The 23,954-nt window shown below is 41.2% G+C and overlaps 1 protein-coding gene across 2 annotated transcripts; it reads left to right on the top strand.

Annotated features, from left to right (window-relative positions):
• Nucleotides 1–6,865: 6,865 nt before the first annotated feature.
• On the top strand, nucleotides 6,866–23,195 carry elovl1b (ELOVL fatty acid elongase 1b). 2 transcript variants are annotated; one of them, XM_056414352.1, is made up of 9 exons: nucleotides 6,921–6,965; nucleotides 17,177–17,210; nucleotides 20,408–20,510; nucleotides 20,590–20,780; nucleotides 21,244–21,324; nucleotides 21,411–21,467; nucleotides 21,540–21,645; nucleotides 21,937–22,073; nucleotides 22,291–23,195. In XM_056414352.1, the coding sequence occupies exons 3-9, from the start codon at nucleotides 20,441–20,443 to the stop codon at nucleotides 22,603–22,605; spliced, it is 957 nt and encodes a 318-aa protein (XP_056270327.1). In that variant the 5' UTR covers nucleotides 6,921–6,965; nucleotides 17,177–17,210; nucleotides 20,408–20,440; the 3' UTR covers nucleotides 22,606–23,195. The 2 variants fall into 2 exon arrangements, with proteins under 2 accessions (XP_056270326.1, XP_056270327.1); XM_056414351.1 differs by lacking the exon at nucleotides 17,177–17,210 and having other exon boundaries at nucleotides 6,866–6,965.
• The last annotated feature ends 759 nt before the right edge of the window (nucleotides 23,196–23,954 follow it).

Below are 23,954 nucleotides of genomic sequence, written 5' to 3' on the forward strand. Positions count from 1 at the left end.
TTGAAAGAGTAGAAGGGCTGAAAAAGGCCTTTCTAAACCCCCCCTCAGCCCCCCCCCTCCCCTCTGTTTTCCATTTCTTCCCTCTCTTCTCATCCTGTAGCAGAGCAGTCAGCCCACTAGTCCAGCCCTCTGGTAAAGGTCCTGAGAAAGCAACCCCTCCTCTTAAGCCACATTTATAGGACAGAAGGAGCCGAATGATCCCACAAACATTTCTGGACGTTTGGCAGTGGTGCTGCTGTTCTTTTTTTTCATTTTATTCTCTTTTTCTCTCAATAACATATCATTTAAATTCTTGGACTTTTTAAGATATGAACTCAGAGCTCAACCGTAAATAGAAAAAATGCTATAGTCTCCAACCCCCAAAGAAACACACACACAAAACACACTGCATTCAAATCATGAAGCAACAGGGCATGTTTGACTGAGTCAGCCTGTGTCCCGGGGCCCTCAGGGGCCGAGTGTTCTCTTGGGAGCGCTGCCCTGACTGTTGGCTTTGTCTGGAAGGTGAATGGGTGCCACTAAAAGGAGCAGGGTGTCTGTTTCTCTGCTGCGTCATGTCACCCAACCTGGAAAGAAGAAGCGGCCTCCTCTTTGTCATCGGAGTCCCTCCAGAATGACGCGATTCACATCTTCTCAACTGGGCAGCAACGAGATCAGAAGTCGGCAGACAGACAGCTAGAGTTAGACGTGTGATGCCGTGTTCCTTGTTCAGGATTACGATAGCGTCACAGTGTGCAGTGTGTGTTCGGATCTAAACATCCCCACAGTGTTTCACTGAGCTGCAGCAATCAAGTCAGCGAGTTGAATTGAGGTGGTGTCATTCCCATTGTTGGGGACCGGGGTCCTCCATGTAGCAACAGGTTCAAGAGTACAAGTACTGCGGCAACGGAGTGCAGTTAGCATCTAACCAGAAGTGCAAAGCAGAAGAGTGCAGAGTATCTGTATAATGGTATTATAAATATAGATAAATAGGAGATATACAGTATGATATAAGCTATAAGTGGTATGAACAGTAAGAACATGAGCAGCAATAATGGTGATTAGTGGAGATGTGATATAGATACAGGACTGTCTCAGAAAATTAGAATATTTTGATAAAGTTCTTTATTTTCTGTAATGCAATTAAAAAAACAAAAATGTCATGCATTCTGGATTCATTACAAATCAACTGAAATATTGCAAGCCTTTTAATTTTTTTTATATTGCTGATTATGGCTTACAGCTTAAGAAAACTCTAAAATCCTATCTCATAAAATGTTAATATTTCCTCAGACCAAGTAAAAAAAAAGATTTATAACAGCTGAGTGTTTGTCAAGGCTCAGGAAACCCTTGCAGGTGTTTCGAGTTAATTAGACAATTCAAGTGATTTGTTTAATACCCTACTAGTATACTTTTTCATGATATTCTAATATTTAGAGATAGGATATTTGAGTTTTCTTAAGCTGTAAACCATAATCAGCAATAAATCAGAATAAAAGGCTTGCAATATTTCAGTTGATTTGTAATGAATCCAGAATGCATGACATTTTTGTTTTTTTAATTGCATTACAGAAAATAAAGAACTTCATCACAATATTCTAATTTTCTGAGACAGTCCTGTATATGTAAAGTGCAGGTGAAGTACAGGTGAAGGTGGCAGTAGAAGTTATAAAGTTATAAATGAGGTAGGAGACATGATGTGATATAAATACCATGAATATGAAATGAGATATTATTGGATTTAAGACACATTTAACCGTAGCAGGTTCATATTATTAGTTCATAGATTTGATTGCATGTGGCTAATTTTTTTTGGTAAAATTTATACCTGACTATATATGGAGCTAAACATGTATGCAACAAAGATTTGACCTGTGACCTAAATGCATGATTACCTTCGCATTGAAAATGCGGAAGGTAATGTTTTGATCGCCGTGTATTTATTTATTTATTTATTTGTATGCGTGTTATTCGCATAAGTAAAAAAGTATTAAACCGAATCGCATGAAATTTGGTGGGATGATTGGTTATTATCCGGGGACCATTTGATTAGATTTTGGGATCGATCGGGTCAAAGGTCAAGGTCATGAAAAAGGTCAAAATCTTCTTGAATCGCATGAAATTTGGTGGGATGATTAGTTATTATCCGGGGACCATTTGATTAGATTTTGGGATCGATCGGGTCAAAGGTCATGGTCAAGGTCATGAAAAGGTCAACATCTTCTTTTTACCAATTGGCATGCAAATAATGCCAAAATGTTCATAATTCAATGCCCAATCCTGTGATATGCGAAGGTATGCGCTCTACCGAGTGCCCATTCTAGTTATGATATTATTTTCTATCATTAAATTAGATAATAATAGTAATGATAACAAAATAGTATGGTGGCAAAGTAGACAATCTATTCAATCAAACGCTATGTTTATACATTGTACGTTATTAACTGGGATTTTATTCTGACTTTTGACCAATTGAATTAGCTGTAATTCTTTTACATTTCTGCTGGTGTACACTGTATTATTCTAATGATAAATAACAATTCAGTGAATTTATATATCTCTAATATTGTAGGTATAGATACGACCTAAAGCTCAGGTACTGTATTGATATGAGAACATACTTCTTAATATATATGTACATATATGTATATATGCATAAGTGCATATGTAAATGTTTTTGTATATTTAGTTGCGTTTCTTATTATATGTATTCTGCTTCGGCAACTTTTATACTATTCAGTGCTTAATGTAAACTTTAATAATAAAAGAAACATGGACTGAAGAGTGTATTCATATATTGCAGTAACCCAACATGTCCACTTAGGGTCACTATGACTATATGAGTGTGGTTCATGACACTTTCTATATTCTTGGTTATCAGCGAGCTGTCATCAGAGGAATAGCTTTGTGTTCTGACCAGCAGGTGGTTTGGGTTTAAATACTGATTGAATATTCATTTTTTGTTGTTGTCATCTGTTCTCAAATGAAGGTAAAATAGTTGCTCTAACAGCAGCAGGTGGACAGTTTAGATCTCTGGCACAGGTGAGCGTCGCCCATCGGAGAATCCATCCATCGCACTTTAAATAGAGGCATGCCGGCCCAGTGTGGACACACTATGTAACTCATAGAATTCACCTTGAAGCATAGAGTTGACTTACATTAAGACACTTCTTTTCTAAATGACACGTTTAAAAAAAAAAAAAATGGTACAATCATATTAAATATATGCTAATGTGCATCTATTTCTAATCTGAACATTTGGATAAAGCCAGGTTAGAAATTCTTGTTTCATTTTGTTGACTTATTAAGAGTCAAAGCTGTCAACAAAGGGAATTTTGGATCTATCTTCCTTTTTTTATTTCATTAAGAAGATACCGTCCTGTCATCAACAAAAGGTTTAGGAATAGAATGTTCTATAAATCATATAAATGAATGATATGCAAACAAACCCCTCGGAAAAAACCTTCAGATTATAGTTTCCATTGAACCTGTAATGTTTGGTGTGTGTTGGTGCTAGGGAGGTTACTCAAAATGAGTCAGACATCTTAGTGGAGATGTCTGACTCATTTTGAGTAACCTCCCTTTAAAGAAATGCAAAGTGACATGAATTTACAAGACACTAAAGATGAATAGGGTAAAAAAATATATATAATTTGACCATGAAACGTCCTCAGTTGATAACTGACATTATGACAATTTCATTTATGCTTAAATATGCAAATGAATCATTATCTAATGCAATTTTTCCCACAGAATTTATTAGAAAGCAAACTTACAGATCGACAAAATGGAACAAAATGAGCATCTACATGTGTTTTTCCCCTAGAGTTGCTCAACTCCAGTGACCAGCAGTAGCTCATTACCTTCGCATTGAAAATGCGGAAGGTTATGTTTTGATCGCCGTGTATTTATTTATTTATTTGTATGCGTGTTATTCGCAAAACTCAAAAAGTATTGAACCGAATCGCATGAAATTTGGTGGGATGATTGGTTATTATCCGGGGACCAGTTGATTCGATTTTGGGATCGATCGGGTCAAAGTTCAAGGTCAAAGGTCATGAACAGGTCAAAATCTTCTTGAATCGCATGAAATTTGGTGGGATGATTGGTTATTATCCCGGGACCATTTGATTAGATTTTGGGATCGATCGGGTCAAAGGTCAAGGTCCAGGTCATGGAAAGGTCAACATCTTTTTTTTACCATAGCACGATACATTTTTGTCCAATTGGCATGCAACTAATGCCAAAATGTTCATAATTCAATGCCCAATCTTGTGATATGCGAAGGTATGCGCTCTACCGAGTGCCCGTTCTAGTTTGTTCATGTGTTAAGTCACACATGGAGCAGAAGCATAAGTTCACTGTGTCCAATGTAATGCTGCTACAGTTTGGCAGATAGACAGCAGACCTTTATCTTCTTTCATCCATTAACTGAAACACAGAGTTGTATAAATGATGTTGCCTTCTCATCCTACTGTAATGTCCAGTGTGCCTGAAGATAAAAGCTGTTAAAGAGATAAAAGTTTGAGGCAGGTAACTCAGGCGTGCTTTGTAACGCAGCAGCATTTCACAAAAACACCAAGATTTCACGAAACAAAAAACGTTTTATGAAACACAAAAAGATTTTAAAAACAACAATATCAAGAAGAGCCTTAAACGGAAAGAGGTAGCATACTGAAGTGCTTTTTACCCCGGATGGCTTGCGACATATCGCTCCCCCTCAAAGGTCGGGATGACAAGATTCAATGAAACTTTATTCATCCCAGGGGAATTGCTGTGCAGCAATGTCATGTGTGAAGAGTGAAAACATGGTGTCAATAGATGGACTCCGAGCCGTCTCGAAGGCTGAGCACAGCTCCCCTATGAGGAAGCTCTTTTTGGTTCATTTACATCCGTGACCTCATGCTTAAGGTCAACAACTGAAGCTCATGGTCAAGCCACTTCCCCAAAATGATAATTATGAAAGTAAACATAGCCAGTGAACCTTAACATCCAAGATAGCTATTGTTAATACTCACAGTCATTAAGCTACAGCTACGACAAATTTCCCCTTGGGGATTAATAAAGTATATATCTATCTATCTATCTATCTTGCGGATGACTCCAGTGACAAGCGTTGAGTGCACAGGCAGAATGCATGCAGGTACACAGGTGGACCATCTAATTATTACAAATGGGCTGTTTGGATGGGCTTATTACAGTTTGAGAAAAAACTGATTTTATGAGAATTTCAAAAAATATATAAAAAGAGAGAAAATAGGACTTGACTATGGAGGACTCAAAATTATGGAGGACTCAAAATGACTTAAGTATAAATAAATAAATAAATGAATGCATGAATAAATATAGGAATAAATGAATAAATGTATAAATAAATAAATAAATGCTTAAATAAATGTATAAATAAATACAGGAATGAATAAATATAAGTTATAAATCAACAGGACATCATTAAATAAATATATTTCTACATTTCTGTATTTCTTCATTTATTTATATCTCTATTTATGTGTCCACACGTATTTCTTCATTTATTTATGTGTGACATTTATGTGTCCGTATATTCAAATGAGCTGGGGCGGTCCGAACCTCATTGTTAAACAGGATTGGTCAAATCAGGGAGCAAGACAGAAGTAATCGATCCCTAGCACTTGGACCTGTAGACGAACAGCGTGTATTATGCATTCTTGTCTGTACATTCTAAATACTACTGTTGTTGAGTCACGGAATGTAATTTAAGGATGTTTTCAGTCGAGAAGTTAGTAGTTTAAGCATCAAATCTGTGGTCGGTTTATCGAGATTCAGCCTAATAAGGATATGCGACGGAGATTTGAGGTTCTGCTCGCGGGACCTTTGCGCTCCGGGCGCCGGGCGCTCAGCACGCTGTGTGGCCGCCGAGAGAAGCCTGATCTCGGCAGGACTTTTTGAAATGCTCCGCTGGCTCTGACTTCTCCGTAGCGGCTAAACATGAGATATAATTAGGTTTTGGAGGATCTAAAGAGCACAACGAGTTTATTATTTATTAAAAGATAAAGTTACGTCAATTTGACTGAGATTCATAACTTCATATTGTAGCGACCCTGGGTCAGGATGGAAAGCTACGAGACGTTTTATAGTTATTTCCGTTTATTCGGGAACAAGTACCAGGCTGCTGTGGGCGGAGTATACGCCAAACGACAGTGAACACCGCAACACATTCTACTCCACTGTAAAGTATTTTACAGTGAATAATTGGAGTAAATTCATGAACAAGAACAGTTGCTGTGGTGACGTCACACGACCAGAAAGACCGTCCTGCGTCCTCGAGAGTCTGGACTCCCAAGACCAGAATCCAAAAGAACACGAGTCTGTACTTGGAATTGATAAACGGCTGAAGTCAAAAAGCTGTCTTGGCTAACTTCTGCTAACGGTTAGCTGAGCGAGCTTCAGCTTCATGTGCCAGGCAGAAATAGTAGAGCACAACACACCAGGTGCATCACACTCCTGTGACCAATCATGCTTTAGACAGAGGTTCGGACCGCCCAGCTCATTTGAATATACGGACACGTAAATGTCACACATAAATAAATGAAGAAATACGTGTGGACACATAAATAGATAAATAAATGTAGAAATACAGAAATGTAGAAATATATTGATTTAATGATGTCCTGTTGATTTATAACTTATATTTATTCATTCCTGTATTTATTTATTTATTTATACATTTATTTAAGCATTTATTTATTTATTTATACATTCATTTATTTATTCCCATATTTATTCATGCATTTATTTATTTATACTTAAGTCATTTTGAGTCCTCCATAACTTGGCACCCAACTCGCAGCGGTGGAGAGAGAGATGACTCCACCTTTTTCCAGATCCATCAAGAGGTAGCGCGAAGAGGAAGATTAAAGCGGAAAGGAAGAGGAAGCAGAGGGCCAACTTCTCTCCGCCGCCGGGTCCTCCGCCTGCTTTCGACAGTTTCCGCAGCTTTATTTCAAGTGAGTACTTTCTAATCCTGTTCCAGCAGCTTTGACTTTAGGACCGTGTTGTCTCGAGGCGGTTTAAAGTTAATTTCAGGTGCGGATATAGATATTCTTTTGGGGTGGTGTGTGGCGTGCGCGCGCTGCCAATTTCCGTAACGTCACGTCAGTCTTATTCATTCAGGTGTCATTTCTTGTGTATTTTAAATAGGTAAGCCGTAGACTAAAACACTCGTTTGTTTTACTGTACATTATTTGTATTTTGTTTAGTTTTGTTGTGAATTTAAGTTAGGCGCGAGTGTTTGTGCACAACACGCGTGGTTGGAGATGAAATGTGCTGAACAATTAGCATAGTTGTGTTGGGGGCTATTAATGGTATCGTCCGGTATCTGGCCCCTTCTCATCAGTTGCACCTGTGCGGCGGACAAAGGGCTCACTGACAGCCGGGAACCCTCCGCTCACTTCATCTTTTTGTTTCATTGTAGCCCTCAAAACATGTTAATGTATCCGTGATAACGACAACACATTGGCGTGTGTGTGTGTGAGAGTGTGTGTGTGTGTGGCTGTTTAACATGGTTATGAATCATATAGATAGTGTGCCAAAACAATCGTACCTGCAGTCCAAACGTTATACCTATGTAACGGTTCCCCTGTGAGTGGACTCGAGTACATTCATGTGTTTTACGTCTCTTGGTCGTACAAGTTTATGTCACAAATTCAAAAAGTTGGCCCAGTTTAATTTCCTCCGAGCACAATTTTATTTTTCTGTTTTAATGTCTTTGGGAGCTGAGTTTTGTGTATTTCCGAGGCTGCTATTAATGTGATTTCTCCTGGGTCTGAGGTGATGAAACTATCACACATAGAGCATATGAGCCGCTTGTGAATTGACACATATTCACATGAATATATTTGTAAGAGCCAAATGCATGATTTCATTTGTTATAATAATTTAGTTTTAAAAGATTTAAAAAGGTAACTGAATATAAATCCTTTTCATTATGATTTGAAAGAATGTTTAGTTTAACATATATTATTTAGGATTGTATTTGAAAGCTTAATAATTTGTCTGAATGTAAGCTTCCAATCAGATGACGTCACGTCAGTATAACAGCTGTGTGTTGGACTGTCAGTCGTGTTTGAGTTCAGAGTTGTTGGAAGCGACATAGTTTTTTGACCGTGTGACCATGTACTATACATTTTTTAAGTAAACATCATTTTGTATGAAACTACTTGTGTCACTCAATTAATAGCTTTAAAGGACTGATCTCAAAAGTGTGGTACAGAAGAACCAGAACTAGACGGAGTGCCACTACAATATTCTTTAATATTCTAGGATTTAATTTCAGTAAAACTCAAGACCGTGATTATGAATACACGAGTAAACATTGACACTGTACCATGTATAAAAAGTAGTTTGTCAGCTGCATTAATTGTTTCAACGCCATAAATCATGTTCGGCTATCATTTAATGTCGCCATTCAGGGAGAAAGACAGAACCACACCTCGTCTGTGCAATGCACAATGATGAAACAGTACAGCGAGGCTTCACTTTACTGTTTACAGTTTACTGCTCTTCACAACCGACGCATGACGTGTTAAAGCTGACATTGTGCACATTGTCACATTTTGACGGAAACACATTGTCCACTTACACAATGCACCAGTCACCGTTTGCATATTGAGAACAATGCCTCGTGTTAGCTGGGCCTTAAACGATGTAGATTATCTAGCTCAGTGTAGACATGTACACATTAACCGTAACTAAGGACTGTGGGATGGAGACAAAGGGCCTCAAGGTCAACCAGCCCAGGTGTACGTCTGATGGTAATGTAAACACCGATTTGACTGCTATCGAGTCACACTCTTCTCGAGTCAACGCTCTTATTGAAGGACACGCATTTAAAGCAAGTTTGAGCCGGTGGAAATGTCGTTGACTCTTCAAACAAATGTTTTTTTTCTCACATAAAAACGTTGCAGGCGAGAGCTGTTTGTGTTTCTGCAGCAGTTCAACTTCAAACTGGGGACAAGTCTTCTCTTGTTGCTCACTGAGCAGCTGAAGTAATGTGCTTTTAAAGGTAGTGGAGCAATGTTAGTCATTGGTAAGTGTCAGCTTGTGATTGTGACTGTTTACTAAGTCTTCTTCGGTCCTTCCCCTGGGGTATTTAAACACGTTTTAAGCTCAAGGCTTCTTCATCATGGCAGCCTCTGGTAAACTGGAGAACAAACTCTCTTTACTTTTGATCTGAATGTTGTCAGTTCACTTGGCCCATGTCAGCCTTGTACGGTGAATAATTATTTAAAATAAGTCAGTTTGTTAGACTCAGTTGAAGTTTAGATGTCTCAAAAAAGTGGGCACAGAAACTACCGGAAACCTGACGTTCATCATTTTATTTGGGCAAATGTTAGACTGCCAGCAAGGGTTCGGTTCAGAATACCAAGCGACACTTTGTGTGTTTTCGTTCGAGACAGTGTTTTCAAATCCACCCAACCCCCTCGCAGTATTTCAGTTTCATTGGATTGAAGTAACTTTTTCCACCCAAACAAGTGTGAGTTTATCGTATTATTCAATTTTTTTAGTGGCTGAACCGTTCGCCTACATGTCGTAAAAGGTTTTAGATAATGCATCACACAGCGGACTCAAGGACACAACCTTAAGTCTAGACCAAATCAAACAATTTATCAAGTGGGAACAGGAGAAGTGAGACCTGGGGGTCGGTTGTGCACAACTTCAGTGTAATACTGGGCCTGAATATCTTAGCGCTGTAACATTGTTTAACTTGCTCTTGTCTAAACAGCGGGAGGATAAGAAGTGAAGTCAGTGCATGAAGCCAACGTAAGCACTGACCTTGTTATTGTCCCTCATAGATATGTCACGATTGCCTCAGATGACTGCGGCTGTTTTTTGACCAGCATGCCTGAAATGTGGTTAGCAGCTACGGTGTGTTTTTAGTTTCATCAACGACTTTCGTTCTTTAACTCTTCTTTCCAAATCTTATCCTGTAAATAACACTTTTCCTCCTGGTTAATATTTAAATTATCGTTTAATATCTCACTTCCTTGTCTGCACATGGATTTTCTTTGGGGGTTTGGAGTGTGTGTGTGTGTGTGTGTGCGTTGGGGTGTTGAGGGTCCTGGGACCAAGGATGTTCTGTGTGAACTAGGGCTGTCAATCGATTAAAAAAAATTAATTAATTCATCGCACATTTTGAGATTCATTAATCGCGATTAAAAGTTTTTTTTCTTCTTTTTAAAGACAAAACTTCACACAGAGCTGTGTTTCAAAGAGGCTCCTACCTATAAAGTGCCAGCGAGGTATTTAATATCGTGGATGATAAATTGTTTCTTCAGTGAAACATCCAGATTAGTAAAAAAATATATATATATTTGAGACCCCATTGGTCCTGTCATCTTTAACACTGAACAGCAGCAGAACCAGTGGCCTTGGTAAACTGACTGACATTCAAATATGTCACGTCAACCCTCTGGAGGCTGGAGGCATTTTCTCCATTCTACAAAAAAAGTAAATTCACCTTTTAAAGTCTTTTGCATATGACACATACCCACGTGTTATACATCAAACATTCCAGAACAATCTCATCTCTATACAATGACGCTCATTGTCCTCGCGCCGTGATCTCTGGCTTCTCTGACTGACAGGTTGCTAATGAGCCTCACCTGTGAGGTGGGGAGGTCCTTGTGATTTACTGAGTGTTCATTGGTTGTTTTTTTCGCTAAATGTTGACAGACAAACGGATTGACAAATCATGGTGAAGGTTTCGTGTGACGAGTTCTTTCCGCGCCACGTCACCCGACACGTCGCCAAAGGTCAGATTGTAAAACAAAATTCCAGTTGTATATTTACTCCAGTTGTTCTGGTGTTCGCACGTGTGCATGTTTGACACCATCGGATGGAAGCTCTTGTCATCGTAGAATCTTTGGTATTCACGGCATGAAGAGTCATTCCAGTCGTGGTTAAGTATGGTGTAATCCCAACCCGACTTCTGGGCCCTCTTTACACGTGCCACATCCATCACGCTGTTTTGCTGACGCGTGCATGGCTCATGAGAAAACCCACAAGGACACACCCTGGAGTGGGCAGGAAAAACCTGGTGGAGTCACCCTGGTGAAGCCTTGGAATACAACTGGGTGTTGTTCTTGTACTCTCTACAAACCTACCAACTGTTTGGCGTTTGACATTGGCGATCTGTAAAGTATAATTCAACATTCAGATATCTGAAGGTTGTTTCAGGAGAGACGCAGCGGTGTTATGAAATCCTTCTATGTGAATCCTGGTTAGTTTTCCCCTTCAGATTTGTAAACTGGCAGGTTCCCACACGGCTCACGTCAGAACATGTACATTTTTGCACAGTCGTGCCTCCCAGTACGTCATTCGGTTTCTTACAGCTTGGATCTTTTGGGCAATAGTTTCAATCCTCATTTAAACATTGTGCTACACCAAGTTCACTGTTGAGATCTCCATAAAACAGCTTCATATATAGAAGGAGGAGAAAGCAAGCAGTCGTCATACTGCTTTAAATACCATTCAGTGGTTTCCATGGTGGTGCCATGTGTGCACTCTGTAATTGGAGACACCAGGGGTGCAATTATATCAATTGGATACCTTGTTGGACTCGACTGATTTATTCATAACTGATGGGAAATGATAAGTAAAACCTATGTCGTTGTAAGTTTAAATGGGCCTTCATGTGTGGGAACTGAGCATAGTTATTTGCAACATCAAACCAGTTGCCGCAATTTTGCTCGAAACTCCAGTGGGATACATCCTTCTGCAGGTTGAACCTGTTCACATCTCTGTGTCGACACAAACTGAAGGATGCCAGCAGGCAAATTCACTCTCCCTTATGCTTCCCGCACCCGCTGAGTCGGAGTAGTTACGCCTCTACGCCCGATGCGTTATTTGTTCAGGTCGCCCATCCTTCCGATTCTCATGAATGCAATATCTCTGGAACGTCCGGATGGAATTTCCTCAAATTTGGCACAAAGTTGAACCTAGACTCGAGTTTTAGATTGAGCACTCTGTTGGTCAAAGGTCACTCTGAGCACACAGCTAAATAGTTTTTCACAACTCAAGAATGTATATGCTAATTATGACAATTTTACACAAATTTCTGATGAAACAAAATGTATAAAGTGATGACAAACTCTAACACGACCGGTTGGCGAAGGCGGTTATTCTAGTTGGTCCACAATCGGCTTTAGTTTGAGCCCATTCATCAGGATGAAATGCTCTATTGTTGTTGGTGCAAAATTACAGACATTCGAGTCGCTGAGACCTGCAGAGGGCCGGAGAGGGGGAGAAGGAGGGAGGGAAGAGAATTAGACCAGTGTTTAACGGCAGGCCTGAACTGAGTGTGTGCTCCCCCACCACACACACACACACACACACACACACACACACACTCATATACACACAATGAGAGGGAGATGGTATAAACACGTCAGTGTCCAGACAAGTTGAGCAACATTCCTGTGCTGAAGGGGTAACAAGTATTATAATTTAAGCCTCGAGTTACTTGAAGGAAGCTTTTTAGGATTTTTTTGTTATGGATACATTTACACTCAATTTGTATATCCCCAGTATTAACTTTTGTCATCCCACAAATCTGCCATACTCAAGATTGTGATGCAATCACATTGTTTAGATTTTGATAATACACCTATAATGCATAATGCATATAATATTCCGGTACAGCGAAAGAAAAGGTCTCAGAACAGTTTATTACGTGACTTTTCTCCTTAAAGAGAGACAGGAATCTTTGCTTTAGTTTGAGGTAATCAAAGGGTCCATTCAAAGTGAGGAACCCATTACTGGAGGCATTATTTTATTTTAAATTCAGTGTTGGGTAAACTCTAAAATAAGTTAAATGTGTACATGTAATAGGCTTTTATTTCTGCTAAATGTGTCATAAAAGTGTCTACTTCACCACAACAAGGCTTCATTCCAATACTTGACGTTTGAGGCTGTTATACCCTTTTTCTATTTATTACTATCGAAGCCTACATCTTGTTACTGAGGAGCTGTCATAGATTTTACACAAATCTAATTTGTGACTATGTATTACAGCTGTAAAATGATCTCAACAAAGATGAAAGTGGAAGCCAATATCTATTTGATAATTTTCACTGAAAAATAACATCATTTACATCAACACTAACTTAAATATATTCCTGAAAAGACAAAAAGTATGTCAGTATTTCCTGTTTTATTGCGAAAATATTTAGTGTGTCTGCTAACACAAGAAGGGCTTTAGACGTACATTTGTAAAGTTGTAGATGTCGGGTTAGGTTTTAATCAAATACTTCAAGATGACTTGCTTCTTCTCCTCTCTCCTGTCCTCCTCTCACCTTTGTTTCTCGACACATTCCTGTCTCACTTTTATTTGTTGACCGGTCTAATAATGGCACACATGAAGAACAGTATACTTGATTAGGTAACCTAAATGAGTAAAATCATGTGGTTAACTCCTGCTCAGCGTTTTCACAAACAATATAATCTTCATCGTGGCCATCATCAACCTTTCTTTTTTCTACCAACCAGTTTGATCAAACTCCTCAAATTATTCTCCAAATTATTCTAAATAATAATAATGACATGAGGGGTCGTGCTTGGAGGACATTTTTCTTTTTTAATAAATGTGCAAAAATGTCTACCTTTTTTTTCTTTTTCTGTCAAGATGGGGTGCTGAGTGAACATTAATGAGAAATAAAAGGAACTTTTTTTGATTTGAACAAATAGCTGCAATGAAACAAAGAGTGAAACATTTAAAGGGGTCTGAATACTTTCTGTACCCACTGTAAATAATGACAGGAGGAGTCGTGCTTGGAGGACATTGGTGGAGATGATTGATATCCCTGATTGTTATTGGCTGGCGTGGCTGCCGCCACATTACAAACATGTTCAGTTCAGCTCCTCAAATCGTAGCAGAAAACATCGCCCAGTCAGATTCCCCAGCGTCTAGACATCGGCTTAAACTTGAATTCGGCATTGGCCTGAGGTTACATCAAATTATAAACTACATTTGATCTTATATTTGCTTCTGAATTAACAGTAATAAGCAACAACAGATTATGATTTGTTTAATTTCATCATTTTATCTTTGCACCACCCACTTACATATTTCCGCAACTGACTGGGACTGAACTGTTTCCAAGCAACACACAATCCATGTTCCTGTCCACCAGCTAGCTTCTTTGCATAGGTTTGCATGTTTACCGCAGGCTTCTTGTATCATTTACATTTAACACTTTGTTGTGCATCGGTGTAATGAGTCTGTCCGGAGTCGCTTTGGTGGCGAGTGTGATTCAAAACCGTCGTTTCCTGCCCTTCGTGATTGTCTCCGTTAACTCTTTTGCAAGCTTTTAGACCGGCAAGACGAAATGAATTGTGTCTTCTGTTCCGCCACTTCTTATTAATGACGATTCACATCTTAGTCTCCATCCTGTTTTTAAAAAGCTTCTTTCTTTCCCCTTCGTCCTCTTGCGTCAACCATTCGCAATTTAATGCAAATGTCATCTGTTGAAAAATGTTTATCAATGCAAAAAGTTTAGATTGAAAAGATAGATTACTGTTAATGTAATTAATAGTTATTAGAACGGCAGTAAAAGGAAGAAAAAAATTCCCCCTGCTGTGCTCACGGATACCCCTTGTCCAATCAAATTACTCGGTCTGAACAGTGGCACTGTCTATATAATAATGATAAAATAACGTCGCCATTTCTGAGCCGAACCACTAAAAACTAAATATCCCGTCAGTCTTATCTTGCTTTTCAGAGCAGCGTAGTGTCTTGACAAAAAGGATATGTTTCTTCCATTGCACAGCTCGACCTGAGACTTGTACCCTGACGGCAAAGTCAGACTCCTCACACGGCCGCGTGTCATGCTGGTGGAAATGACTGGCTCAGCATATAATGCAACACACGTGTGCATGTATCATCATTTGGCAACGCGGTCACAAGCGGGGCTAGCAGGTCACGGTCCGTCATTCATGCACTGGAATGACTTCCGTCACGACAATATATGAAGTTGTGTACAAAGTGTATTGTTTGTCTTTGTTTAATTTTTATTTTAAATAAATGTTGTGGTTCTATCAAATAAATGTAAACAATTTTATGTAATATATCTGCAAAACAGTAATATTTTTGATTACATTTAATTTGACTTTTAACGTCGGGTGTGTTTTTGTATTTGGAGGAGCCCAAAATAAACTATGCCAGGTTGTGCCGACGTTTCGCACACCGCTGTGAACACGGCGTGCTGCCCTGTCGTCCTGTGTGTGTGTGAGAGATGAACTGGTTTTTAATTATCTGGTTTATTATTGTTGCATGACGAAGATGTGCCGCTGAGCCTCACACACCGAGGACACTTAGCGAGGACGGCGTCGTTGAGGCAGGTCCTCTCAGCCTTCTCTGTTATGCTGTCACTCATGATGCCACGCCCCTGTCGTTGAAACCACGCCCCCCACGCCAGATCCAGGCCTAAAGTCGGAACCTAAAAAAATATATATCTGAAAGTGAAAAAAATAACTGAATCTGAAAAAATAAGATTCGAAACTGTAAAAAAAAGATTGAAAGTTTAAATGATAAAATCTACGACTGAAAAATGAAGAATAATAAATATATATAAATATATTTATATATGTATGTATATATATATATATATAAATACCCTTTTTTATTTAGAATACATTATTGAATGTTTTATAGTTCAAGACCAAAACTTGAATTTTCAGGTTCAAATAATTTTTTTAAACGTATAAACTATTGGCCTGATTTGGCTCCATGGAGGAGGGACTAAAAGGCACCAGAGCGCTGCCCCCCCCCCCCCCCCCCATGCAGGGACCGAGTGACCAAGTAAAACCAGCCCAGCCAATCCGACGCGAGGATAAGATCACCAGATTCCAGATATTTGTGAATTAAAAAAACAAGTTCAACTAGTATTTACAAAAGAATGACCTCATATGCTTTTAATAGCAATTAGAGAATTCCAGGGTTTAAATTGTACTTTTGAGCTACATTTTGAGCATGATCTGACCTTTCAGAGCTATTTCCGTATTCGTCTACAATAGTGAACGCTGCCTTGTTCATTGATTTACACGTGTGACTTGATCTCTGAAACTCTTAATGTTTAAGCCATTGTGATAACTACTAAAGTCCACACATCTAAAGAAGTGGTGCCTCCCTCCCTGCAATTTACCTGCAGCCAAAGGACTAAAATTAATTCTCAGAATAAACCAAAATGACCACAATGACAATGTGTTGGTACCTTTGTTTGAATGAACTGGGTGTGGCGGTGACATCAGTAAGTGATTTCCTGTCGAGATCAAAACCTCCTTACACAACTCGCTCAGAGGAATTTAAAGCATTATCGTATGAATCACCTTTTACCCTTGCAGCAATCATTTTGCTCTGCCATTAGCTTCCCCCTTCAACCCTGAGCACACATCAAGCTTTTATGACGATGTATGATGCTCCTGAACTCGAATGTATTAATTGTGTTCCCCTCTACGATGAGTTGTCGCAACTGCGTCGGAGTTTATGAAGCAAGCGCGTTGTATTTATCGGACAAACGACAAAAGAAGTGCAGCTACTCCCGACTCGTTCCAGGCATTTTCTCCGTGACATTATTGTCTCCCAGCGTAACGAGTGAAACATGGAAGCTCGTTTTGCTGTATGGGTGTCGGCCGGGTCGGGAGCCAATGCCCCGGTGACAATGGCCCCTTTCATGATAACAGAGCACCCTCTGATTTCTCGCCTGCCGCCTGTGAATAATATTATCAGCCCACCGCCGAGCGAAGACCTGCAGGGCGACTCCAGAGCCGTGTGTCGTGTGAGTGTTTCACTGGTTGAGGGTGGGTGGGGGGGGGGGGACAGGAGAGAAAAAATGTGGGAGGGGGGGCATCTCAGACTTGTTGAATTCAGGGCGGGAGCCACAAAGTAGCATCTTCAATCGGGCCGTGGGTGTAGATAGGACCCGTCTCAATCTCACCCCAGCTGTTCTCTGGCTCGGCGTCCTCCCCTCCCTCTCTTTTCTGTGAGCGAGTTATTCATCCACTGGGTGAGTCAGGGAGGGTGGGGATTTGGAAGACTGCTGTACCAGTCACAGTCTGTCAGTTTACACTCTCATATCCTTACTCCATCTCTCTCTCTCTCTCTCTCTCTGTCTCTCCCCTGCTCTGTCGTTTTCTCTTCCTGCGGCTGCCGCCCCGTCAGATCCACATTGGCTTTCGATGAGTTAAGAGGAAAAGTAAGTTGCATGTAGTTACATAGAAGGTGAACTGACTGACTAACTAACTGCCCACATGTTGAGCAGCTCGGTGTTGTTGTTGTTTTTTAATCAGGGACTTTTCTGTTCCTTTTAGTGAGTGAGGGTATCAGTCTGCGGGGGTTACTTTGCTGTGTGTAACGGTTCCTTTCTGCTCCCTTTTTCTTTCTTTTTTTACTTTAGTTCATCATTAACTTCTAGCTCATGAGTGCGAGTTCCCTTTTTCCATCCCTATGATTCATTCACATGCCTCTCATAAGAAATAGTCCCGCTCCCTTTCCACTGTTTTATTCATCCGTCGTAGCCGTGAACCGGCCTCGTTGTTGAAGTTGGACCTACAGAAGGAGTAACGGTGGGTTTTTTGTAGAACCATTAAAAAAAATAACCCATTTTATTCCGTTTTATTCTCAAGAAGGGACTTGTGTAGCTCAGGGCTCGGCGTGTTTGACACTTGACAAGCGGTTCTGCGTCTGCAGCTAAATCACCATCGTGGTACCGCACTGGGGGGACCCCTCTCAGGTACGCGGGGGATGTTCCTGTCCTCTTGTGGACCGTCTGAGCAGCACTGCATGTTCAACAGTTCACGTTGACAGGGTGGAGATTCCAATCAGTTATGCCGTCTCATTATGTCTGAGGTCACTGATGCGTAGATGCAGGAAATGGCGTCGAAGTGTCCGAGCAGAGATGTTCACCGACTGCTGTCGCTTGCTCTTGTGACGGGGTCTTCGCTCGTCGCTGGCAGGATGTTCGGTTCACTCAGCTGGGATGGAAAGAGACTTCATTTTCCGTTTTTTTTCAAAACTTGCTTCCTCTTCATCCGGGACTTAAGGAGACAGAACAATTGTTTCCTTTCCCTCCTCAGTGTCCATGGTCATAAGGCTATCCTCCTGACTCGCACACTTTTCACGATGGTGTGTTCTCTCAAACTTCACTCTCAAGTGAGTCACGAGCTGCATGCTCACACAGCAGCTTGAGCATGAACACTGGAAGATGGATATGCCTTGTATACACATTTAAATGAATCCTACATATCTAATTGTAGGGTTTCTGTGTAATCCCACTGTGCGCTGTCAACAACATCTTCTGATTGAACTCAGACAGGTGGCTCACATGAAGTAAATATATTTTGTTTCATGTAGACAGACCTTCTACACTCAAGTCAAATTCTGAGCCATGTGACATTTGTCAAACTGCCACGACTCCATTCCCAGAGTCACAGTAAACTATCCATCATCCCTAAATGCAGGTGTTCAGCATCCGTCCTCAGAACAGACACGCAGGTGCTCTTGTTGAAATGTGTGGTGTATCTGCTCTGCTGTACAACACCATCACTCTTCGCTTCTGGTGAAACTCCAGATTACATTTTTTCACCGATATTGACAAAAGGAAGCTATGTCAGCAATGCAGCGGTTACAAATTGTCCTGGAATGCTGGACTCAGTCACCTGGAAGCTCAACGAGAAGATCGACCAGGAAGATACTGCGCTGCTGACGTTGGCCTGTGGTTAACAATTGAAAAGCCCCGAGGTGAACAAACTGTACGAGGGAATGTGAAAACGGAAGATGATTTAATCTGTTTACACTGTTCAGAATCCGTTTCAACTTTGGCACAGTTAATGCAAAACATTTGTACGAGCAGATCAAAAGCTATCTATATATATATATATATAGATATGACAGCTTTAGTTAAAAATGTTTGCAAAAAAAAAAAAAGGAAGCTGCACAGAGTCTGAGCTGTAAACCCAATATATATATATATATATATATAAATACAAATAAAGCCTGTATATATATATAAAAATAAAGCCTGTAAATGTATATATATATATATATATATACATTTACAGGCTTTATTTTTATTTATATATATATATACAGGCTTTATTTTTATTTATATAAATATATATATATATATATATTGGGTTTACAGCTCAGTATCTGCGGCTTTTTTTATTTTTGCCGTCAGTGCAAGTTATTCCTCTGAGATGTAAGAGATCATGTTTTTGTACATTCATTGCCTCGAAGCATTCAGGGAGTCGGCTGCAGCCTCGGAACCGAGAGTGCTCAAGTGCAGATTGCAGAGCTGGTTTGACGCCGTGTGATAACAAAGAGCGTTAGATAAATTGAAAGTGAGTTAACATCCTTCGACTTGGCTCAGTGTTGGCAACATGTTTACACTTAGAATCAGGTTTTCCTGATTAGCACCTCTGGGAGCCCCCCCCCCCCCCCCCCTCCTCGCCTGTCCTTCATTTCACAACATGAAATTACCGGCGGTTAATGATATTGGTTCAAGGCGGGCTGTTCTTCAGGCCTTGGGCACTGAAAACTCAGAGATAGTACAACAATAGTGTGCTGACAGTGGGCCACACCCTGCGTGTCCTCGACTGAGTGAAAACGCTTTACACTTGATATGATACGGTCAGCCTTTTGTCAACGGAAACAGTTGCCGGTCAGAAACCCGGCAGGTTTCTAATGAATTCGATTGCGACGCGACAAGAAAACGCACGCGTCAGTTTGAGGAACCCGGACGAGAATGTCGGGGTTCCACGGTTTGTGTTTCTTTCGTTCAGCCCCCAGGAACTCTTTTTGAAGAGCGGTTCGTCCGTATGCAGGAGTCATGAAGTCAAGAGAGCGTCGCCCTGCTGGGGGAGGAGGGCTGCCCTCCCACCTCCTTGTAGCACCTCCTCTCCGATATGGGCCCATGTCGGATGAGCCTCCCGCTGTTTGTGTCGGGTGTGTTTGTTTAGGTAAAGAGGAGCTGCCGGCTCCCCAGAATTACTTTTCAGTCCTGAATCAGGAAATGCACCAAACCGCTCCCCATTGACTCCAAACCTAAATGAGTCATGTGATTGATATTTGTGTTGAAGAATTCATGTCATGCATCCATGAAGGAGAACACTGTTTAATCATCTTTTTTTTTTACGTCTCAGAAAATACACTGTCGAGGAACAAAGATGAGGAATGATGGTGGAACATTTTAGAGACTTTTACACACCAAAAATAATACACCTGGAGTGGAGAGGACGTGTCCGAGTTGGGCACCCTTTTTTTACATTTTTTGACATAAAATAATGGCCAAAATATAGTTTTCTTGAGTTGAGTGTTGTGGTTGAGGGACCGCTGCTGTGTTTGGTCTCGGCAAGATCAAAGTAACAATGAGCTCGTTGTTGTTTTTTGCAGATAATTTGGTCACAACAATTCAAAACGGCAAACATGCTTCGAGAGATCCAGGAGTTCGGCTCCCATGCCATGGATATCTACAGCTACCTCTTGGCCGGAATCGGTAGGCGACTTACTCATAAATACATACGATCACTCAAGATTTTTGTCTTCTAATGTATTTGTTTGTGTTCATTCTCTAGATCCACGGATAAAGGAATATCCCCTGATGCAGAATCCTCTTCCCATGTCCGCAATACTGCTGTCGTACCTCCTGTTTGTCATGTACCTCGGGCCGCGCATGATGGCCAACCGCAAGCCCTTCCAGCTCAAGGAAGCCATGATCGTCTACAACTTCACGCTCGTGGCCCTGTCGCTAGTCATCGTCCACGAAGTGAGACACTGTTACTTAAAGTCACCCGCATTTAAAGACTTATTCTGAACATTTCATATTCATACATGAACTAGAACGGGCACTCGGTAGAGCGCATACCTTCGCATATCACAAGATCGGGCATTGAATTCTAAACATGTTGGCATTAGTTGCATGCCAATTGGATAAAAATTGGCATGGTAAAAAGATCGATCCCAAAATCTAATCAAATCGTCCCCGGATAATAACCAATCATCCCACCAAATTTCATGCGATTCGGTTTAATACTTTTTGAGTTATGCGAGTAACACGCACGCACACATACAAATCAATACACGGCGATCACATCATAACCTTCCGCATTTTCAATGCGAAGGTAATGATGGAAAGTGGCTTCATTTCTGTAGTTTTGGTTTAAATGTGCAAAGATCGTTCCTCGAGCGACGATCACACACCAAGTCAACCCAATGTTCTTGTCATGCAGTTCCTGTTGTCCGGTTGGGCCACAACATACACCTGGCGATGTGACCCGGTCGACATGACTGACGGTCCTCAAGCACTTCGAGTAAGTCCCCGTCTCTCACGAGTCATTTTGCGATTCCTGATTCGATATCAAGTGAAATGATCATCGGACTTCCCCCTCCTCCCCAGATGGTCCGAGTGGCTTGGCTGTTCTGGTTCTCCAAGATCGTCGAGCTCATCGACACAGTAAGTAGCTCAGTCGGTGACCGGACGGTGAGGTCACCAGAGCCCGGCTGATCGATATCCTCCTTGGGTCAGGTGTTCTTCGTGTTGAGGAAAAAGCACGGCCAGGTGACCTTCCTACACATCTTCCACCACTCCTTCATGCCCTGGACCTGGTGGTGGGGCATCGTCTTCGCTCCCGGTGAGTACACATTCACGGAATATGGATTTTACCGGAGACTTTGAACATTTTGAAGAACAATAGTAGTGTGTGTGTGTGTGTGTGTGTGTAGGCGGGGGGGTGCAATCAGCAACATTGTGCTTCTGCTCTTGTTTTTTATTTATTGATAAACCTTGTGCAGCCTCCCTGTATCGTTCTGTTTATGAGGGGATTATTAGCCAAGAGTCCAGGCCGTAGAAGCCGTGGAGGTGTGACTCGGGTCCTTCAGCTCCTTGAAGGCGCCGTCATGCTGTTTGTGATGTTTCCCCCCAGGTGGAATGGGATCGTTCCACGCCATGGTGAATTCCACCGTCCACATCATCATGTACTTCTACTACGGCCTTTCTGCTGCTGGACCGCGCTTCCAGAAGTTCTTGTGGTGGAAGAAATACATGACTGCCATTCAGCTGGTAGGGACCCACCGGTACTCCGCACTGTTGGCTCCATCGTACATGTTCTATTTTAATTCAGCTCCTGGCACGAGAGCCTCGCTCAGCGTCTTAAACGACACCAGCTTTTCATTCTAACGTCTGGTGCTAATGTCTCGGCTGCAAAAGCCTTCAATCTAACTCACCTGCACGTATTCAGAGCAAGGGCTCGGCTGACTGCTGCTTTTCTTCCCAACAGACCCAGTTTGTCCTGGTGTCTATCCACGCTACCCAGTATTACTTCATGGACAGCTGCGACTACCAGTTCCCCATGATCCTCCACCTCATCTGGATGTACGGCACCTTCTTCTTCGTGCTCTTCTCCAACTTCTGGATGCAGGCGTACGTGAAGGGGAAGCGGTTGCCCAAGCAGAACAGTAAGCCGAGTCAGAACGGCACGGCGGTCGCGGCCAACGGCAAGCACCACGAGAACGGCGTGGAGCACGCGGCCAGCAACGGCTCCGCTCGCCACGAGAACGGCGGCAGCCACGTGAGCAAGATGAAGAAGGCCTGAGATCCCTGGAAGGAACCGCTCGAGGAGTGTGACCCGGTGGACCTGTTTTAAAACGACTACGGGCCCCAAAGATAGTTTTGGCGGTGGTTTTTTTCTTCTTCTTCTTTTTCCTCTTATTAGTTTTTAATTGCAACACATGGAGAAATGACGTGGCCAACGATTTCCACACTTGGGCCTCCAAACCTTCGGTTGCGTTGTTTGTTCGTTCAACTGAAAACTTATTTTTTTGAGTTGGGGGGGGAAAACCTTCTACGGAACATAAATGTATGAAGAGAAGATGTTTTTGACCAAAATATTATCTTCACTGATGTTGCAACAACCTCCTAGTTCAGTATCACACTGGTGGCCTTTCACCCCACTTGCCCTTCACTACTTCTCTGACCCCCCCACATCGCACTGACCTCCCCCCACCCCCCACCACCCCCCTCTTGACAGATAACTGTACAGTTTCTATCAGACTTGAAAATACTTTTTGTAAATAGTTTTACAACAACAAAAACTAACTAATTTGTATTGGTTTAGACTTTCTAAATGTTGTTTATATTGTGTATTTAAAAATTAAATGCCAATAAATTCCATTTTTAATTATCTTCCACGTTTCGTGCGTCAGTACTTTCACTTGCAGATGAGCGCTTACGTACGAGTCGCGGGCTCGAAGGCTTCCAGTTGGAGTCGCCGGGGCTTCGGGGGAACGACCGCTGCGCTGCGACAAAGGGAAGAATGTGCAGCGCTTGCCGAAGCCTCTTGTCTCGGCCATCTCAAGTATGTGGAGCCAGTGGGAGGTTAACAAGGGCCCCATTCTGGTGCCTCTGGAAAGAAATCCATCGCTATGAGGCACAGAGAAAGAAATCATACGGAAGTTTGACAACAAACAATCCCCGCCCACCGTTATCAACCACGCCGGGGTTCATCAGGGTCAGATATGCAATCGTAGAAGAACTCAAAGAAAATGAGTTCTTTACCTCCATTCAAGCTAAATAATCCACATATCCAGTGTATTAAATAGTTGCTTTGTTTTACAGGCAGCATTGCTTTAATTGCATCTCATAACTCGAAACTAACCTTCCTTTTAAGTTGCTTCTTAAAACTGATGTTTTTGTATGTGAATGCATCATATTTCATTTTGAAAGGTGTTCCTAAAATTCAAGTTAAATGTACACTACTGTTCAAAGATTTGGCGTTACTTAGAAATGCCCTTTTTTTTCAAAGAAAATCACAGTTTTTTCAATAAAGATCAAATTAAATTGATCAGAAATTCACTCTATACATTGTTAATGTGGTGAATGAATATTCTAGATGGAAATGTCTGTTTTTTAAATGAAATCTCTACACAGGCGTATAGAGGCCCA

The sequence above is a fragment of the Pseudoliparis swirei genome, chromosome 5 (genome assembly GCF_029220125.1).
Source record: "Pseudoliparis swirei isolate HS2019 ecotype Mariana Trench chromosome 5, NWPU_hadal_v1, whole genome shotgun sequence".
Classification (NCBI taxonomy): domain Eukaryota; kingdom Metazoa; phylum Chordata; class Actinopteri; order Perciformes; family Liparidae; genus Pseudoliparis; species Pseudoliparis swirei.